Raw genomic sequence first — 21591 nt, 5'->3', positions numbered from 1 at the left:
TACTTTCCCGTTCTTCAAGCGGCTGGCAGCCAGCTAACCGGTGAAAGGGAGAGCTGGGACCATTTTTTTCCTGGCATGTGGAACACGAGCAGAATTGCTTACCAGCAGCCAGCGGCAGGACCATTTACGTAATCCTCCATCCACCTGTGGCATCAGTACAAATACACTCCTCTTAAATACTTAAAAAAAGTTTAAAAAACCCCATTCAAAACAGACAGAAAGCAAATCTAGAAAATGTCCATAGGACTCCACCTTAATCCTTGCAAGACTGTTCTATCATTTTAAGGTATTGCACTGTCTGCCTTCTCTGTTTCCATCACGAACATCTCCCGCCGTAGCCCTGCTTTGCTACCTTGTGGAAGAAGGTGAAGAGATGATGATGCGGGTAAGCTCAGTCCTTGGAGTTTTTACTTTTTATTCCCTGTGCCGCAGGTGGAGAGGTGCTGAAGATTATATAGGGGATAACTTTCCCAGCTTTCCTGACAAGTGATAAATTATATATCTGAACCACACATACCATAAAATACTACAAGATACCACAGAATTATTAGGCACTGATCCTTCTTGACTATCGTCTGACTTCTCATCTCACCCTCCCCAGCTTGTTGAAGCTTTACTGATAAGGCAGACTGGCTTCTGTGACTTAAAAAAAAAAACAAATGTATACCACCACACAGAAATCTCTCCAATCTCTAGTCTAAAAAGTTCTGAGGTGGTGCCCAACTGTCAAACATTCTTTAGAAACTTTTTGGGGTTGTGTAGATATGTTTTGAAGTTATTTGGCATTATGAGCTTTCAGTTTTTATATGTAAAGGACAAAAAAAAGAATACAATACTGCGGGCCAACAGCTGAAAGTCAACTCTATCACGATAAAGCAAGATCTATGACTCAAAAAAACCTTGTGAATTATAAAAACATTTCAAGCACGTTGAACAACAAACATAAGTCACTTGTTAGTGAGACCCATGCATTCATCAGTTGTTTTTCTAATAAGCTTCTTTATGCTTTCTTTGAGGCTGCTTCTTATTTCTTAAGATACCCTGGTCAAACTGTCAGTAGTACACCTAACGCCACCAATGGAGGTTTTCAATAATAAAGCAGAAACAGTCCTGGGGTCGAACATTGTGAACGGTGGCCAACACCAGCAACTTCAAAGGGAGCTGAAAAGCACACTGAAAACACACACTGGATAACTTGTTCCACCACGACGGGTTCATCCTAACCCCAGAAATCAAAGATTGCTTTAATTCCTAGTGTATAAAATTTTATATACGCCAAATTTTATATAACGCCAACATACGTTGGCATTAACTGTCAGGGTCCTGATACACGAACCACCCACGTGAAGTACCAACTAAACCTTCCCAGTTTTTTCTAAACAGCTCTGCAGCAACGAGGTCCACAGCGTACGTACGGGTAGTAAGAAGAAGTACAGCATGTTATATGAGTCTTGGATTTGCCACATTTCATATTCATGAGACGCTTTCTTGGTCTTGTGTTACGGACTGCACTAACTACAGATCTACTTTTCCTAAACCATTCAGTATTCACAAACTTTTATTGCTTGCTCTCTTACCCATCTCCTCTCTTCACAAACACTTTCCACCTCCTTTGTCCAGCACTCTGTAGCTTCCCGTCTCAATTAGATCGCTGCTTTTTTAACCTCGCAGTCATGCTTTCATGGTTCCGTGCTCAGTAGAAGATAAAACAAGGGGGCTAAAGAAAAGAAAAAAAGTCATACAGCAGAAGAATCTAAAACAAGTACTTTTTTTGTCACGTGATAACTGATTACTTCAGTTTATGATTCACTTCAAGAAATTGTACCTACGTATTTTCAAAATCTAATCTCTATTTGCTACATCCATAAACCTCCCCCAAAACACAGTTATTTAATACAATTGACAAATCAGATTTTGTTCCTACTGCAGATTAAAAGGCGTTGCACTTTCCTATCTGACGCTATAAACATATTAACACATTGGTTGCATTAAGAATACAACTGGCACGAGGAGTTAACAGAAGAGCAGTATTACAAAGTGCTTGGAAGGGATTTGAATTCTTTTGTCTTAATAACGTACAATAACATACATAAAAACTCCTCCCATCTAAGAGCTGTACTCTTCCTGATTTACTCCCACATGACTACTCAATGCAAATGACTTTTGTGAACAAGGTGCGAAGGCTTTAATCTTCCATCATGTGATGAAGTTCACGTGAGCCAAAACAAAAGCACAGCAGGAGTCGTATATACATGCAGCAAACCCAAAATCTGCTTAACGTTAAAACCAGTCCTAATGCCTACCTTTAACTCCCTTAAAGCACCTGCAGGACCCCATCTTGCAACCACGTTTGTGTCCTGTCCTATACTCCTTCCCATCTGACACTGTCATTGCTGCTAAGAACATATAGTTTGAGACAAAACGACAGGATCCCACCTATTTTTTTCCTTCCAAATTAGTACGCTTTGTACTAAAGAGAAATGCAACGACAGAAAAACCAAGCAAGACAGAGCTTTTAGTTATCTTTTATAATTACTTTAGAAAGAACCATGTTATTCATTTATAGAGAAAAATATCTGGGCAGAGAGAAAAGACTTAAGGAAATAACGTCAATGTAACATTTGTATTAGAAAGTTGTTCACATCCATTTTATTGCAAGAAAGCTGACTTGAGTTATTCAAAATTAATTAAAATTCAGAGTGTTAAACAAAGACCAGTGTTCATAGTGTAATAGTCTTCCAGGAAAACAGTTTAGTTAACAAATAGCCCAAAACAACAACTCACACACAGCAATGATGTGAATGTTTTTTGTTTCTAAAATAACAAATCACCTTTTCCACCACTGTAATTTTGCTAAAGATGAGGCATCTTCCTATAATGAGGCACCAGCAGCCTGTGGCATGATTATTTCAGAGATACGAAGGCTCTGCTGAATTCCGTAGAAGTCGAAAGGTGATCACTTGTTTTGGAAAGAACTGACCGCTCAAAGCAGTAATTGTCAGGAATTTAAATGCCTCCAAATCATTCCTTTTCACGAGGAATTCCCACAACACGTGACACAACACAAATGGTCGGACTTATAAAAAAATATTTAACTTCTGTTCATTTGCCCACTGCGTAGACCAACAGATAAAGTTTGTAAGTATTAATTTTTAAATCAAACTGATTGTTAGACTTCTTAAGAAAACCTCAAAAAGTTGGAGTCATCTTGTTATGTGGTCATTCTATTTTTGAACGTGTTAATAACGGTCAGTCCTACCTGTTAGGAATATCATAGCTGAATCCCTCCAATTCCTGCTTTTATACAAAGTCACAGACAAAAAAGCAACCAGCAACACTACTCTTTGCGTAACAGTTTACGAATTGGAAAGTTCCAGATGTGACTGCATCACTGATAGCGTACCAGTACTATAATATTGCAACACTCATCTTTATCTTCAAGTAAAACCTGTAATTTGGTATTGCACAGTTATTCCTATCAGACATAAGATACTTCTCCAATTATATAATTTGGGAATACTTAACGCCACCAATCCTTAAAATTAATGTACAGTGGAAATTACTGTATATACTCCAGAGGTTTACTACAGTGCCACAACACTTTTCAACAGTGCCCCAGTGGCAATACAATGCTGTTTGTAAAATACTTTGTTCTGCTTTAGGAAACCGAGACTGAAGTCCTAAACTTCAGTTGAAGTTCATGCAAATTTTGCTGTTTACCTCAATGGAATCAGGATTTCACCCTGCATATAGAAAGGACCTTTGTTATTACTGACACTTGCTACAACAAAATACCACCAGTTCTTTAACCTTCTTCAATGGAAAGAGTTTAAATTTAAGTATCGTATTACCAAGAATCCTCCCAATTCTTCCTTCTTGAAAATACGGCAAGTATGCAATTTAACAGGTAATACATCTGGCACAGCCTCAGATTGTTCTCTGAGATGATACTCTGCCTCGTGATGTAATTAATCATATAGTTAACACAGTTACTTTTTTTTTTTACTTGTCCAGCAGTAAATTTAGTACCAAAACCACCCTGATGTAACAATTCCAAATACAAATCTAAAATACCACCCTTCTTGACTTGCAGCAGAAATTCAAGAAAGCTTCACGGAAGTAATATCCCAATACTCACTTCAAGTGCAAATAGCTGGATGTTAGCATTAGTGGCATTTACTTAAATGATGCAGTACAGCATCGTTGAGTTCAGAATAATCATTAACAAAAGCAAAGACAGGGACCCACTGGATCAGCTAGATCAGAACCCTTTGCTAAGGTTACACTGAGGGCACTGGTATCTGCTTAGTCGAAGCACTGTCATAGTCTCGCACCAAGTCGTTAGTGGTGTGATAATGCATGGCAATATAGGATTTGGCAAATCCGAAAGCCGAGTTCACTGGCTGTAAGCTATTTGGGGTGCTCACTTCCTGGGAAGGGCTGCTGTTATAGATACTGTAATAGGGCTCGATTCGGGTGTTCATGGGGGTTGAGCTGCTCTGTGCATAGTGTTGATGCCCGACAGAAGCCTTGGGACTCAGCACGCTTTCCTTGGAGTGACTAGGACCACAGGCTTGGTCCACAAACTTCTTCTGAGGTTTTGGAGACAACATGTATGCTGAATTGGTCTCGTGGTGGGATGACTTGTTCCTGTTGACTTCCAGGCTGCCTTTGCCCATGGCCCGAAGCCTCGTCTTCTGCTTGCAGCAGAAAAAGACAAGGGCTACATACTGCAGGCACCAGAGGACTCGTCTCCGAAGTCCGGCACTGTTACGGGAATATATAAAAGGATTCAATCCAGATTTGAAAAAAATGAGGGTAAATCCACAGAGCTCAAACTGGTAGAGAACAAAGCCACCACTGCTGGACAGCATGTCCTGCACCAAAGAGATGCCCAGTGGCAGGCAGCAAACCAAGACAGAGAGGACGATGACAATGCATGTCACTACTGCCCTGGAGTCTTTGGCCGTGGACAGATTGACCGCCGGCACCAGCTGGATCCGGCCGGCAGCGGTGGCCGGCGGCTGGCCAAGGTGCTTAACGTAGCCGTGCGTCTGGATGTGCTGTGGCTTGCTGTAGCTCTGGTTCCTGTACAAGGCGGGCACAGCGCTCTGCGTGCCAACCCCAGCAGCCGTGGGCCCCACGAAGGGCTGGGGTCTGGAGGTGTCCACGGCCACCACGGGCGGGCACTTCCTCACCTGGGCATTCCTCCGCAGGGCCTGGGCGATCATGACGTAGGAGACGGACACCACGGCCACACAGCAGATGAAGTCGGTGACGTAGAGGTAGAGGATGATCTTCCCCTCGCCGCTGGTGAAGCTGGACATGGGCAGGCAGAGGCGGGAGCCACGAGTTTTCAGAGTGGCCAGGGTGGCTAGCGTGAAGCTGGTGGCCCACAGGAGCAGGGTGAGGAGGAGGGTGCAGGGGAAGGAGGCAGCACGGTGCGGCTGCTTCCCCAGCACCATGCGCAGCCGGTGCAGGGCAATGACCGCCACGGTCTTGAGCGACATGATGATGAAGCCGGAGCTGGTGAGGTGGAAGGTAAAGCAGAAGGCGCCCGGCACACCTTGGGCCGAGTCGAAGAAGAGGACGAAGGCAAACATGGGGGCGGCCACCCCGCAGATGAAGAGGTCGCAGAAGGAGAGGTTGAGGATCATGAAGTCGAAGTTGGTCCTGAATTTCCTGAGGGCCGGGTCGAAGAAGGACAGGAGGACGATGAGGTTGCCGTAGGAGCCCAGGCAGAAGACCAGGGCCAGCAGGGAGGCGCAGGCCGCCAGGGTGGCGGCGTGGGTGCCCTCCCGCAGCTCCCCAGAGCCGCCGCCCGCGCTGCCGTTCCCGCTCAGAGGCAGCAGCGAAGCGCCGGGGGGCTCCTCCTCGCCCCCCGCCGGCAGCCGCCCCGATGCGTTCATCTCCGCCCGCCGCCTCAGCGCGGCTGCGGCCGAGGCGGGCCCGCGGCGGGGGCGGCCCGCCCGCCGCCCCGCAGCACGCACGGGGCCGCGCCGCTGCCGCCGCTCCCTCAGGGCTGCCCCCGCCATGGCGCCGCCCGCCCCGTCATGGCGCCCGCCCGGCCCGCGGGAGCCTCCCGCCGGAGCGGCCTCCGCGCCCGGGTGCGGCGCGGCCCCTTCCCGGCTGGGCGCGGCCGGCGGAGCCCCGCAGGCGCCTTCCGCCCCGTTACCTCAGCCGCGGCGCTGGCGGGCGGTGGTGTAGTCGGGGCCGAGGTGCGGCTGCAGGGACGGGGCCCGCCGCGCACACGGCCCCCCAACGCACAGCCCGGCTCCTGCAGGGACAGGCCGACAGCCCCGGCCCACCCCTCCGTGCCCCCGGGGGAAGCGCTGGTGCAGCCTGCGGGGAGAGGGGCCGTGGGCAGAGGGGTGTGCGGGGCACGCACTGAGCGCAGACGCCGCCGGGGCTGCCCAAATTGCCTCCGGGGCAGCTGCCCTCCAGTCGCACGCGTTTGCCCGATGCGGGCAAGGGCTGCTCCGGTGCAGCGTCAGGCGCTCTGCCTCCGCCCTGGGGCAGCCGCAGCACCAGCCAAGGACCGGGCAGGGCCAAGCTGGCCGCACGGCCAGGGCCGCTGCGGAGGCTTACCCCTGAAGTCAGGTAGGAGAAGAGGTTTTGCTACAGGTTGTGTCACAGCCGTGCCCTTACCTGGATACCAAGTCAACAGCAGGGCAGCTCGAGGCTTTTTGGGTCCCTCCATGTTGACTTAACCCCAATGAAACACCTGCCCCAAACCAAAACCTGTTGATCATCAACATTTAAGTCAAGAGTTTTGCTCCCTGTGTCTTCCCCACTTGTACTTTTGCACTGCTTTCCTATGCAAACTCGGAGGGTAGGGAAGCCCCTTTTTGTTTGCTGGTCTGTGCCCAGAAACGCAGGATCCATGGCAAAGGATCTTCTGTATTCCCATAGGAGGGGAAAAAATAACCAGTATTATTTCTTTATCTGTTTACTGCCAACTACTACCATCAGTAGTTGTCATTTAAAGTGATAGAGAGCGTGGGATGTCTGAGCACTTTCAAGGATCATTTTGAAAGACTTACGTGGTCTCGACGACGAGGAAAGGCTCAACGTGTGTTCTCCAAGCCAGCACAGGCTGTCACACGCAGGCAGACACAACCGAGGGACCTCAATGGCAGGCCCTGGAAATGCAGTTGGAAGAGGTGAAAGTCTAGCCAGGCGAGGCACGAAAGCGCTATGAAAATACAGCAGACCTAGTACTTCCAACTTAGGCACGGGCACTTGTCTTATACTCCGCATTTCTACATAGACTCATTACATTAATCTGTGTATTGTCTTAATACTCTACCCCTACCCTGTGGCAGGGAAATAATGCGAGCAGCCATCAGAGCAGGCCGCAACAGTGCCTTGCAACCTGGGCACCTAGGTCAGGGGTGTTTTGCCTTGTTTTTGTTCTTAAACTAGTTGCATGCAGGAGGGAGAAGGTCCAAAACCCAAACCACGATGTCCGTGGTTTCCTGTGGCTTCATGCTATGATCTCTCTCAGCTTGACTATTACTTTTATTTGCACTCATATGTTTGTTCTCCGGTCATGGTTAATTTGAATTCTGTGTGTGAATCCTGGCCCTATGGAGTAGAGGTTGTTTTTAGATCGACAAGCTGGGATCTCCCTCCTTGTATTTTCTTATTTATAAACATCAGAGCACACTGAATTGCGGGATTAAATAAGACTGACAAAATAGCAGCCTAATGCAAGAGTGAATTACTTCAAAGTGAGTGATTAATGCTGAGGAAATAGTGATGATTGTTCTTTTCACATGAAACTAATATGCACACAATATCCATGTCCTTTCAGAGCAGGTAACACACCGCACTTCAGTTGTAAGCAAGACACTGCACGAAAACTGACCTTAGTCTCACACTGTGTCTAATCCCCAAGTCCACATGACACTATGACAACCTCTGCGGCGTCACTTACCAAAGACATAGGAGTAGCAACACATTTTGCGAAACGGGGGTCCCTTAAAATCTTGGAAAGGTCTACGTTATTGCAGGTGTTATTTGGCCCAATGCTCAGCCTTGGATGACCACAGTTGAGATTTCTTAAATTTCCCATAATAGATTAGCAGGTGGAAGCACACGTACAGAAATTAGGCTGCACGTGCCTAATGTAATTGTTTTTAGCAAGGCTGAGACTCTGATCTCTTCTGAGATGCTGAGAAATGGATTTGAGAGTCAAAGCTGTAAGACTTGGGCCTTACAGAGAGTTAAGTATTTTAGAACTAATGTGCAAAACACCAACTTTGCATTTCCTAACAGTAATACGTTTAGGTTGTCACTCATTTCACTAACGCAGTTTAGCAGGCCCACGCAGGGTGTTTTTTTGGTTTTAAGATGCCTTACCGCTCTACAGTTACGTACTTTGAAACGAAGGAAAGGCGTTCCTTGTTATAGCCTGGCAAGCCTCAAACATTGCAGCAGAAAAGCACAAGCTGGATGGCGTTTTGGTGATGCACACTGAGAAACGCTGCAGGCAGCCGTGAGCATTCAGCAGAGAGCCCCTGACCGCTGCAGGAGGCGGCGAGCGCAAGAGAAGGTAATTAAACTCATACTCGGGGAGCAAGGGGCTGAGCAGAGGCAAAAAGGATCTCCATGGGAACACAAAACACTGCACAGTCCCTTTGGCACTCACAAGGCTGCCCCTTTTTAAAAGGATTTTCAAAGTTTGGGGCAGGGGAGAAGCACAATAGAAGAAATCAGTCTCAGTTTTGCACAGCAGGACTCACAAGAGCAACAACTTTTGCAGCACCTTGCACAAGGTACTAGGATATTAACTCTCTTTACAGCGCTCTTAAGCCTAATGAATAAAAAACCCCAGCACACTCTAGTACTATCAAGCTTCTCAAATATGAGTTCCGAATGCACAAGGAGAAAATGTGCCAAGACGTTTTTTAGAGCAGCGTCAAGTTTTGCAGGTATTTACAAGAAACTAAAAATTACTTTTTATTGTGGAAACATGCCCCCATCTCAGCCTAATAAGAGTTCCTTATGATTTTAACAGAAGAGTTGTAGGGGAAAGAAGCTGGAATAATAAAAGGGGAAATTAACCCAAAAAAATAGAAATAAAAGCCAGGAGAGAATAAATAAAAGCTTTTCACTAACACTCTTAAACAGAAGCCTTTCTGGGTAAACTCATCTAGGCTCCTACCTAGACTTATCGCGATCTGACTACATTTATTGCTAAAATAGATTTATTGGGTTTACTGCTGTTTTTTTTCTGAAGTATGCCAATTACAAATTATTCTCTCTCCTGTTTCCCAGTACCCCTCACTATTCCCCAAGGGAAGCGGGTGTCCGGCTCTATCTCCAGCAGCAAAATCTGCTCAGGTAATTTCTATAAATGCCTGCAGTAGTGAGGGTGCTAGGAGCCCAAGCAGGGAAAAGTAGGATGAACTTCTACGAGCCTTTTGTGGAAAAAGTAATTTAATCTATAATTAGATTATGGATCACGGCCAGCAAGGCTCCCTCTCCTTTTCGCCCTTTGAAAAAGTCTGCCTTGTTAGGATGCAGCCAGTTCCTCTAAGCACTGTGCTCTAACGCATCAGAAATCAAAGATAATTTTGCTAATAATCTTTGTAGGCAACAGTCTAAGCTTTTATCTGTGCGGAGAGAACTCTTGATTCAAGACTGCTTTACTAAGAGTCACTCTCCTTCCCAGGGAGAGAATACTAAGCTTTTTTTCCTCTCATCTCACGGCCTTTCCCTTCTAAATATCTTTTAATAGCTCTGAGAAGCACCTGTTGACCAAGAGAGAAAAAACCCTCAGTGCAAATCAATTACAGTTTGCTTGTAATTTGCGTGCACTGCCTTGAAACAGCTTAGCAATATTCTTCATCTTCCACACAGTTTAATTTTCTTCTGTAATCAAACCTCCAATTCCTTGCAGCAAACTCCGAAAATTACTGCTGCCCTACTGGTACAGGTACCTCTTCAGGAATAACAACCACAAAGCACCCGCCCTGGAGCACGGTTAGCGCTAGCCCGGGGACAACCTAGAGGTCTAGATCAGGCTCAGGTGAAAGTCCTCTCATTGGGAATACCATTTTTCGGAGCCTGTGCAGCAGTGTGACTGCGTACAGTGAGTATTTTGTGATGGGGAAATCCACAGAAGTTGCCTTCCAGTTACTGCACAACGCTAGTGAGAATTTAAAACAAATTAGCTAGTAATTCACAGCAGGGTTAAAGTTAAAATCCTGCAAGAACAATGGCCAGCAAAACTTCCTACTGGTAAGTTTCTTTTTCCCCTTTTACATCTTACCAGATGATTGTATTTTCCACAGCACAGGAAAAAAAAAGGAAGCTGGACTCTGCTGCAGGATTCCAGGAAGTCTGAAGCGTGGAAGAAAGCGTGGAAGAAAGTGCAAGACTGAAGGGAGTGTGGTATGCCTAACTGTGAAAAACTGACAGGAGACATCACCCACGTGTACCGAGCACAGGACTCCCAGCAGCTTGGTAAAGAAGTAAAAAGGATGAGAGGGCAGATACCTGGACGTAAAAGGAATACAGTCATAATGTACCGGGCCAGAAATAATGACCTTCATACCTTTTCCATTTAAAAAAAAAATAATAAAAATCTATGTACAGATTAGCTCAATTTGTTAATAACACAATCCACCAATGTCGAGTCTCTAGTGCCACCCAAAAGCACAAGTTAAAGTCTTATTTGCCTACTTGATAATTTTCGTATACATTTTTATAAAAATAAGCATTATGTTTCCGCTGTGATTTCAGCATGTTTTTTTACGTGCATAAACACGTCCACTTGGTTATGGATGTTCACTTCTATGAACGTACCACTACTATGGTAGATCACTTCACTTGATACTCGAGCAAGACAGTCCCTACAGAGTATGTCACTGCAACTTCAGCAAAAAACCCAACCCACCTAAACCAAGAGATCAATTAATTGTGCCTTACATCACTGCCGTTCTTTGGTGCTTCAAACAGCAGCGGTCACGGAGATTGTTTGTGCAGACTGACACGTGGTCACTAACGCTACCAAGGCTACCAGACTATTGCCAAGATCTTTTTCCATCCCCCTTACTGTTGAAGGGGAAAAACTCTTCTCTTCTCATGCTAGAAATGTCTCCCTCTCCAGACTGAGGTACTGCAGCTGTTTCATCTCTAAAGCTTTAGGGAAAAAGACAGCATAGGACATCAAAGTGATGGAAAGCTCAGAACTCATGACATACGTATATTGCTTGGGGAAAGTTAGGGAATAAAAGTAACAATGGAGATGCGTTATTTGATGAAGAACTCAAAATCGTTCCTACATTCTCAGGAGACTTACAATCTTTTACCCACAAAAAGTCAATTAGTACGAGTTTGTTCACACTACCATATATTTCATCCTACAGAACTGTACTTTGAATAGGTACTCTATTTTCTGTGCGCTCTGTTTGGATCAAGTAATTTATTGCTGATTTATAAACAGCTACTGTGAATTAATATCACTTATTTGCTATCATAGCTCTCCATGATTCTCTACTGAGCACTGGATCCTCAACGTTGCAACTAATTCCAGCTACACTTTGACTATAGAACTACACTAAAAAGCAGCAGAGCTGGATCCTAGTGAGCTGCCCTTCGTGTAGGCAAAACAGCACATGTAATATCTGCTCCATCAGTTAATCAGCCAAAACATACTTTAAAGATGATCCTCTGCAGCAAATACTTTCCATTACTTTTAAAGTGTGTGTGTGGTTTTTGTTTGGGTTTTGTTTGTTGGTTTTGTTTTTTTTTTAAATTCCATCAGCAAAACCCCCTCCACTTCAAACTAGTTTACCCGATTTTAAGTGTGCTTCTCAAAAGTGAAGAGGTTTTTTGGCAAGCCTCACCAGGTACAAGATATTTTTACGTAAGTATAAAACCGAGTGTCCCAACCATGAGTACTACATCTTTAATTAATCCTTAATGTTGCCTGAACTCACTGCCAAATCCCATAATAAACACATGCCTCGTACAAAAAGCTCAAAAGCACAGTAAACAACTTTAAGTTACGGTCTCAAAATAAGAAATTTCCACTTTAGAAATTAAAAAAAAATGCAGGTGTTACAAACAGTCCATTTATTGGGTCTTCACCTACGTACACAATTGAAATAATTTTGGCACTACACTATACAGTGGTTACATCTGTGTGCTGACACTCATTAAATACTGCACCAGGAACACTGCTGTGCTTTGAAGTTTGGAATGAGTCACACACTCAGCAGGTAAATCACTCTAAATGTATCCGTGCTCCTGTAGGCTTGCATGAAAGTTGAAACACACACCAGTTTATGAATTATTTCAGTGTACCTCACGTTCTATGAACTTATCGCACTAGAATATGTGATGTCAGCATTTAGAGATGGCCACAGGTGTTGCATTAAAATCTGAATGAGACATAGTAATAATGAGATACAAGAAAACCAAAACAAAACCTCTGCTTTTCAGACACGAAGAGATACTCTGTTAAAGAAAATAATTTAAAAAACTAATAATGGCATTTGATTTGATACAAAAGCCGGAACTACTACCGTATTAACATCTAAGTATGAATCTTTACAAATTAATCTCACAATGGTGTTATGTAAAAGATTGTAAACTGTACAATGTTTTGTCAATGCAATGCCTCTACAATTTATACAGTCTTTTACAACTATGTAACACATATTAAACATGTTGTTAAATAGCCAATAGATATCAGTCCCTGAACAAAGCTGCAGGCAAGAAAATACAGAGCTTCCACAATCTTTGAACAAGATATGCTTGCTCAAACAGTGACAATCTTTATGAGAATATGTTCTTAAAAATAGTCAGCCATTCAGCGCTTTTTCACACTGTGCATACATTTCATTTTATGAATTCAACCATCACTTGATAGTCCATAATTTCATATCTGTGGGCTCTAATTATGTGGAAACGTCCCCAGTCTTTCACCCTTAAAAGTACGCAGATAATCATAGATTTTTATTCCACACGTGGTCAAGACATCTTTGAAGACCTAGCGAGGCAATAAGAGCTTTCACTCCCCACATTTTGTCCTGCCATCTATACTGCACAGAGAAGATCAGCTATTTATATTTTGAAAAGGAAGATACAAAAAGGCAATCCTGCCCTGAGGTGGACTGAATGATAGAGAGCCTGTCACCTGATGGACACTGAAATCCAAGTAGTGAAAAATAAACTCTGAGAAAGACAGGTTCCTGGTATTGTATGCTGACCAAGTAAGAAGTTGCATCAACAGAACTGGAGAGCTTCAATGACAATATTCTGGTTTGCAGCACTCTCCGGTTCTGCGCATCTTTGATGTCAGAAACAGCAGGGAAGATGGGTCAGAAAAATCGGATACGAAACGTGCAGCGTAAGTCACTGTGTGCAAGAAAGCAGAGACAAGACTGATGTGTAATGCAGGCCAGTGACAAGGGTCTCGCAGTGAACTCGCGATCAGGCTCTGTGAACGCAGTTACAAGGAGACTGTGGGGCTCCCACAGCTACTCCCTGGGGAGGTGAAATTCTTTTTTTAATAAAACCAGGTCTTTTTGTTTGTGTTTAAAAGTGGTTTTGATTAGGCATCAGGATTTCCAACAAAAAAGTTTTCTACATGATAAATTGCTTTGAGTTGCCTTTATTTCGCAGAAAGGTTCCCGCATCCTCATGTTCCCAGGAGAAACCTGAAAAAGAAAAAAAAAAAAAAAAGAAAGAAGGAATTAAAAAACACAAATTCAAAACAAGACAATCGCCTCATGCTATTACCACAGAAGAAAATGAAAATCTAAATTAAAACTTCTCTTGGAATACTGTCACAAAACATTATAATACAATAGAGGTCAGAATCTTGTAGTGTAACAAAGAGAAACTCCAGGAACGGATTCACTCTTTGGGGACATGCCTGTGTGAAGAGACCCGGTAGCAGAGCCATAATGTGGAAGAGGAAACAGTTTGGTAGCTGTCATTCCCCATCGTGAGATGTAGATGAATATACTGCACTGGGTGGTAGACTAAAGTCCTCAGAAGCATCAGAAGTACAAAGCAGCAAGTACGTTGCTTTTAGTGAAACTGTCAGGCATTTAAAAGGCAGCCAACTGGCAGAAAATGGGAGAAAAGGAACATCAATATTCAAGAAAACAAGTGCAAGTGTCTTAGCAAAACATGAGTGTAATATAGGGACACACAAAAAGATGACAATATTTAACCAAAATAAATGTGAACGTGAACAGACCACTGGAGGTGCAAGGGACTTAATTCTCCCTGTGGTTTAGGGATTCCCCCCTGCTGCATGCTAGACTGGAGAGCTAGAGTAGATTTCATAAGATGTTTCTGTCAATTTATGTCAAAAGAAATAATCTTACCTATCTATGCATAATAGCATGGTGAAACCAAGAGGTCAGTAAGCACTAGTAGCTGGTCATCCGTGAACTGCTGTTTATGCTCCTGCCAGTTGTCATGATGAGTCCTCCGGAAATTTGACAGTGTTTTTTTCACAGTCATCTGCATAGCAGACAATCGATATTAATATGTATCAGTCATGGATTTAAGCTCCGTGGCAAAACAAACGTTGAATACAACAAAAATAACTGGTGAGTAGGCAGTGTTTGAGCAGTTACAAAGGCTAGAACATAGCTTTGGGGAATTCAGTCCAGTTCCCCAGTATTTTAATTTTTACAGTTCTGGTTAGTCTTTTGACCAGTGTCACAACTCCAACATTCTTATAAAAACGATTCTCTGACCTACAATTTTGAGCTTAAAAAAATTAATAGATTCTTATAAAATATAAATGAAATGCTTTTCCCCTCTTTCTTTTCCTTGGGTATTTCCAAACCAATGGTTTGGGTCTCAAAACATGAGAAAGTTCATGAATCTTGTAAGGTGCATAGAAGAAACAAATCAGAGGAAAACTGTCTTATGTTATTAAAATAATTAAGATTATTATTAAATTATCAAAAGATAAGGCCAATCAGTCCATTTTCTTGATTCAGTAAAGCACACCATAGCAAAGTCTGTTAAATCTAAGGAATTCTTCAGCCATAAGCTCAACAGCAAGGCTCAACAAAATCGAATAGACAGTGCAAAAAACCAGACGTAAATGTAACTATTTCACTAAAAACTTGTTTCTAGGGCTGCTTATAAAACTTTGTTTTAAAACTTTCAGAGTGATTGTTTGGTTTGGTTTGATATTTGCTAGAACGGCATGCACAAAAGTGACATTTTTAATTAAAAAAAGACTATTTCCTCATTACAGATCTTGTTCCTGTAGCTTTCAGTTTATACTTTAAATTTGAAAGCGGGAAGAGAACTACCACAAAAAATATTTAAAAACAGTACATGACTTAAAACTTATTTTAAAAACCATTTAATAAAAAGCAGCAGAAACTAACTTTCTTAATAGTGTCCTATTTATTTCTAGGAAAGGGGAACTAAGAACGAGTAAAGCATATCTTAGATGTGTTATATTAAACAGAAAAATTATATAAGTATTTTTACCTCAATAGGCTGAGGATCATTAAGATGGGCACTGAGATCCATTAAGAGCTGTGGCATCCAGGTGGGTACATCGTATGGACTTGACAAAATACAGGCGCTAAGTCCTAGCACACCAGCGTGGCGTTTAACCAAGTCTGCAATTGCAGGATATTAGTTTACATTTGGCAAGGTGCAACTATCCTGTCTAAGATATTCCTCAATGACACAGCCAAACTTAAAACTGGTTGTCAGTGAAAATAAGGCTATTTTTAACTGATGGGAACGACTGAAGAGAGCCTATATATTAAACAGAGGTGATCTAATTAGAACAGCGTACTGACACTAACGTTAACCCTGATTTAAAAAACAAAAAAAACCAAGCAAACAAAAAAAACCTAAACCACCAAAAACCACCCCCGCCACAGTAGAGATCTCTAGCTTCTACAGAGAATCAGATAATTCTACAGACCATATAGTCAAATAAATTCACACAAGTGTGTGGATTTCCAAACTGCTTCTGCTTTCTTACACAGAATCACAGACTCATTCTATAATTCTAGCTTTCATTTCTAATGGAAGAATGTGTAAAAAAAAAAAAAATTAATCTACAACTGCTGCATAACTCTATAAACATTTCAAATAAGCTTCCTTCTTTCAAAAAAATCTTTCTCTCTTCTCAGTAAACAGCTCATAAACTACATCTCCACTGTTCCCTATTTCTGCGTTCAGAATGTTTTCTCAAATACAAGAACTATTTGACAATATGGAAACCCAGTCCTTCTGGGTCAAATCAATGTGACTCGGATGCACTAAATGTTTGGTTGGAAGCCAGCGCTTCTAAGGTTAACTAAGGGGGGGTGTGGTGTACTATTTTTTTTTTGTTGTTGTTGGGGTTTTTTTGGGTGTGTGTGTGTGTGTGCGTGCACATGTTGGGTTTTTTTAGAATCAAAGAACCACACTGCCAACAAACAGAAGGTAAAGTGGGTACGAAGTGAAATTATGTTGTGGCAGCTAAGGAAGTTTATTTACTGAGGAAATAGCTATCCCACATCTTCTGCACTCTCAACTTGTGAACAATGGAAACTGTAAAGGGAGAAATCTCTTTAGTGTTAATTATGGAAAAGTTATAAATAAGTTTATGTAGGAATACATCATAAAAAAACCATTATTTGCTTTTTTTGGTAGTAGTGTATTCTTATTTACACTGTAAATCAAATTATCGAAGCACTTAAAGATTAGGAACTGCATTACATGCACACAAATAGACAGTTAGATACATAAGGACAAGTAATTTGCCATTATGGTTTATAGGTGCTTAGGAAGAAAAAAAAAATTGCCTAAGGTTTCTCTGGGTATATGTTAATTTTCTAAATACTCCTTAACTACAGCACAGATCCTATTCCACCTGGAGCACTTGTAGAATAAGCATCTAAATGTAGCACAAAATACTTATATCTTCCTAACCTGCTATTGACATGCATGCTTTTAGTCTCTGAAGCAATTTTCTTACCACCAGAAGGTATTGTGTCCACCACTGTACCCAGGTCACGCTTTCGTTTCTTTGGTAACCTCATCTTGCACAGCTGTTCAAAATGAGTCTGCATGGGCCCGTCCATAGTGAGAAAATTGCACTGTAGCAGACCACTTAGTGTGGTAGCAGCCATTTCTCTCACCTGTGAGCAGAGACAGTACATACCACAATTACTACGCAGTGTGCACAGCAAGCAGCAGGTATTTATGCTATTACTATCCTTTCACGCACATCAGCTAGGCCAAGTTAGCAAACTCCACCAAAAAAGAAAGCCTTTAAAATATTATCCTGTTATTTCATAGGTAACTAGTTTACTGTATGGCTCTTTACAAATTAATAAAACGTATTCTTATTGTAATATAGAACTACCTTCACATAATTTGTCATAAAGTAACCTACTACTCAAGCAAATAATGTAATTAAACTCTGTTGTCAAGACATACATACCATAGACTAATTAGTTTTAGAAAGTTTAGAAATAGACTTTGAATGAGAACAAGATGCTCCACCCCAAATAATCAATCTGCTCTACAAAATTTGTAATAGTCTTTATATTAACGTTAGCTTTACCAAGCAAAAAAATGTATACTTTATTCAAAAGCACTTAGTTTTCCCCCTCAAATGTACGTGGGGACAATAGAATCAACAAAAGCAGAAGAGCTTTTCCAGGAGAAGGTCGAAGGTATGTTCATGAGACAAAGCTGGTTTTGTTCTACCAGTAGCACAAGAATTCTTTGAAAGATGCAACAGATGCTGGATTAATAAGCAACGACAACTAACTTCAGCGGTTTATCATTAACAATTCAGCTCTATAACACTCCAGCACTATTGACATTGTTGTCCTGAGTATCAATTCTTTTCACTACATGAATAAAAATACTCTTCTCTTCCATAACACAGAAACCCAAAAGAACAAGACTAAATTAAGTGTTCATCTAATTGCCAAACCATTCAAAACACAGACCTCCTTTTCCATTCCTTTTAGAACAGCCACAACACACTGTTAGTGGATTGAAAGTAGAGACATCTCAACCACTTACTTTTAAAAGTATAACCCAGCAGTATTACTAATTTGTCTCATCTACTCAAATCTCCCCAAACCATAAAGTTATAGAACTGTAAGACTATATTTAAATTGGAGTTGTTCTGAGACTCGCTTCCACCTTCAATAATTGCAGACTGACAAAGCCTTCCAACATTTACAAACTTGAAAGCCAAATCAACTTGTAGAACACTGACTGCAGTCACCAGATTTTTTTGGTAAGTACATACTGTTACACATAACTGCAAACAGAACATCAGTCCAAACACCTACAAACACTCTGAATCCAATGCAGCAGATAATAGTACATTACATTTGTGAACATAATGCTCTGAACCTCCACAAAGCAGTAAGTATAGCTGCAAGTGTTGCAATAGTTAAACACAGTAAGTTAACAATAAGTCAAGACTTCATTTAGATTTCTGCAACACAGCATTCGAACATATCTACTTTGTTAGCAGCATAAAGAAGTACGAAGGCAAAGTCTGCCCATATTGTTGAGCAGCAATTTGTCAGTCTTTTAAGAACTAAGCTATTAAATGAAACATGATGTCCAAGACCCGGAATAGAAAGCAACTTGGCTGTAAAGCGAGCAAGCTCTCAAGTGAACTGTACTCGTTTACATCATTATTCACTGTATTAAAACCACTTCAATTTTTAAATTAATAATCTACCCAAAAGGAATGCTTTGCTGCAAGGAGCACCTAGAAGCAAAGCCTTTAAAATCATACGTTAACAAGTTAACCATTCATGACAATATCTGACACTAAATTTACAGATCATCATACTCACATGACCTACAGAATATAAAAACTACAGAGTAGCAGCAGAGGAATACTCTCTCAATCAAGCATGTTTTTTTTTTTTTTTTTTATTTGTTTGGTTTTTTTGTTTGTTTTTTTTTTTTGTTTGGTGTTTTTTTTTGGTCAGAATTAACTGACCAAGGTCTACAAAACTGCATCAATATCAGAAGAAAAACACTCAACAACACAAGGAAAACCTAAGTGCAGTACTTGCAAGGGGCTACTTACACAAAGAGAAAATATTCCCATTACTATAATATTGCAGTGTAATATGAAAAATGTTTCTCAAGACATGAATGCTGTGTATTCAGTACACCGGTTTATAAAAATATAAACATACAAAGCACCTACCCAGATAGCTTCCTAGATCAAATTATAGCTGAGGAAAACATGAGGAAGATGCTTTCGGATTAACTAGGCTATCACTTTAACCAGCGCTCCAAGTTGAATACAGTCATTTTCATTTTTCCACTATTTCTGAGTAAATAGAATTATTTAGTGCAAAACATGCTTTCCCAAACTCAAATCACTCCTGCAGCTCTCCAACTGCCCATATGACCTGAAAATTAGTCGTGATATTCAGTGGTGGTTATACTGCTGTACACAGAGACGTGATTTTTCAGGACTTTGCTTTTTCCCATTTATCAGCTGCAGGGTCACATTAGATCTTACGTGCATAGTAATCCATCAGCTCCATGACTCCTCTGACTTTCAGAAGGAGCGTTTCCCACGATACCATTTAAGTACAGCTCTCTTCAATTCTAGAGACCTGTGCTTGGAGTTGGATGCATGCAATTTGCGATCGATAGAAGCCAGGCTGTCCTATGACCCATGTTCACTTTGTATTGCAGTCACATTGCTATTTGGCATGCAGTGTGGTCATCTGGCATTGTCCTTTGCCAAGGTTTGTTGCAATGATTTTATGAAAAAAAAATATAAAAATGAACACACTGGGAAGTTTGAGAATCCTAGCAATATTAGAAGTGTAAACTGTGTATTAAAGCAACAGGATCATTCAGCTGGTGCCTTTGTATCAAAATAAGCAAAAAAAAGTATCTTTACATCCAAGATCCAAAATGTCAGTTCCACAGGGTAAAGACATCAAATACCAGTTAAAGCTAGGGATTCTACTGAAAGCACACTCATCTTAGAAATTCAGCATTAAGAAAGTACATAGGAATTACTCTGCAAGATACTGCATCTTGCCAATTACTATCAAGAAAGAACACGATTACTTTTCAAAGAAAAGCTTCCATGGTAACAACACGATCGTAAGTGGTTATGAACACTGAAACGTTTTTGATTTGCATCCCTGTAGTACAGAAGAATAATTTTGTACATTTAAAATAACTAGATAAATTGTACTGAACTGAATAAGAGGCATTTTTCAAAATTACATGATATTATGAGGTAAGCGTTACGACTGGTGCGGGAAACAACTTATCTAGCATTGCAAGATGTTGCTTTTCAGCTTGCTATAAGCAAATAGTGACATGAGAGACATGAGTGAGCTCATCTGAAGACTGAAATTGGCACGGTTGGGCAAGTAGTCTAAGTGCTGTTCTTTAAGTATTACGTGCACTTACAGAGCTTTTAATGTCAAACCTTTTAAGTCAGAAATTTTAATTTGTATATTCAAATTATTCCAAATTCACTGTTTACAAAAGCAAGCTTCACATCTTGGGTAAAAGTATTGTTTTAAATGTAGCTTCAGGAAGGCCTAAACCAGGATCTTTGTTTGGGCAGAAGGCTATCACACTTCAGAATCTTTCTCCTAGAAAGAAAAAAAGCACCCAAGTGTCCTAAAGGATGGACTTCATTGATATTTGCCAACACCACAAGACCAGTGAAAATGATGGCACAGGTAAATGGAACAGGCTGGGAGTTCACACTAAAGATTCTTCACTGTGCTTGAACGTGATCAAACATACTTAAATTTGTATAATTTAATACAAGCCTTCAGTTGTGTAAGCTATTGATCCGGAATAAAATACTGCTGTGATTCTCCCCAGCTTTTGGAAACCTGACAAACAAGACAATGATTCACATCAGGCACCTTTTTTTTTTTTCCCCTGAGAACAATGTTATGATCCTGCTAGCACTTCTAAGAGCATGCAGTGCATCCGTACACTGATCTTTGACAGTACACATGTACCACAGCAAAGATTTTGGATGTTATCTCCTTCCATTTGTGTATACCTGAGGTATCGCTAGCTCAAGACAGACACAAAAACTTGCCAGACTGACAAGCATGCTTACAAACTATTATATTTCAGCTGTACTTAAACCAAGAATGAAACAAAGCAGTGTTCCATTCTGTTGAAGAAGTAGGAACTTTTAAAAATCACTAATGAAGTATTTTCTAAACAGCTGTTTTCCTGGAATCAAGTATTAAAAGAAAAAATGGAATATGAAAGAAATAAATCCTATAAAGCTAGTTATATTTTCAAAATAGGAAGAATGCTAAGCTAGAAATACTTGCTGCATCTCATAAACTTGATAAGGGCAAGAAACCAGTCATGTGAAACAAAGCGTTTGAGCAAAGGTATTACTTGCCTCAAGCTGTTCATCTTCCAACAGTTTTATAACCAGCCATCTAATGTCATTGACCGCTTCTTCATTGTTGAGAAAGATAAAGAGATTGTAGAACACCATGGTCTGGAGGTAGGTTAATATGGTATACCTAGCATGCCAAGAATTGCTTCTTGCTGTCTACAAATAAAAATAAATATTAAGTATGAGAAAGCAAC

The 21591-nt window shown here is 41.4% G+C and overlaps 2 protein-coding genes across 3 annotated transcripts in view; both read right to left on the bottom strand.

Moving 5' to 3' along the window:
* Positions 1 to 2516: 2516 nt before the first annotated feature.
* GPR75 (G protein-coupled receptor 75) lies at positions 2517 to 5959 on the bottom strand. Its single transcript, XM_054197036.1, has one exon. It carries the CDS (start codon positions 5907 to 5909, stop codon positions 4281 to 4283), a length of 1629 nt encoding a protein of 542 aa, XP_054053011.1. The 5' UTR covers positions 5910 to 5959; the 3' UTR covers positions 2517 to 4280.
* A 6113-nt stretch (positions 5960 to 12072) lies between these two features.
* The window catches only part of PSME4 (proteasome activator subunit 4), a 70238-nt gene continuing 60719 nt past the window's right edge, over positions 12073 to 21591 (bottom strand). For both annotated transcript variants that reach the window (XM_054197034.1, XM_054197035.1), the window contains 5 exons: positions 21398 to 21553; positions 16976 to 17138; positions 15487 to 15620; positions 14355 to 14493; positions 12073 to 13676 (listed from right to left, as the gene is read on the bottom strand). In XM_054197034.1, the coding sequence (XP_054053009.1) occupies positions 14359 to 14493; positions 15487 to 15620; positions 16976 to 17138; positions 21398 to 21553 (588 nt within the window). In that variant the 3' untranslated portion in view covers positions 12073 to 13676; positions 14355 to 14358. The remainder of the gene's footprint in view (positions 13677 to 14354; positions 14494 to 15486; positions 15621 to 16975; positions 17139 to 21397; positions 21554 to 21591) is intronic.

This window comes from Rissa tridactyla, chromosome 3, assembly GCF_028500815.1.
Source record: "Rissa tridactyla isolate bRisTri1 chromosome 3, bRisTri1.patW.cur.20221130, whole genome shotgun sequence".
Lineage (NCBI taxonomy): Eukaryota > Metazoa > Chordata > Aves > Charadriiformes > Laridae > Rissa > Rissa tridactyla.
This window is presented reverse-complemented; position numbering and strand designations above follow the sequence as displayed.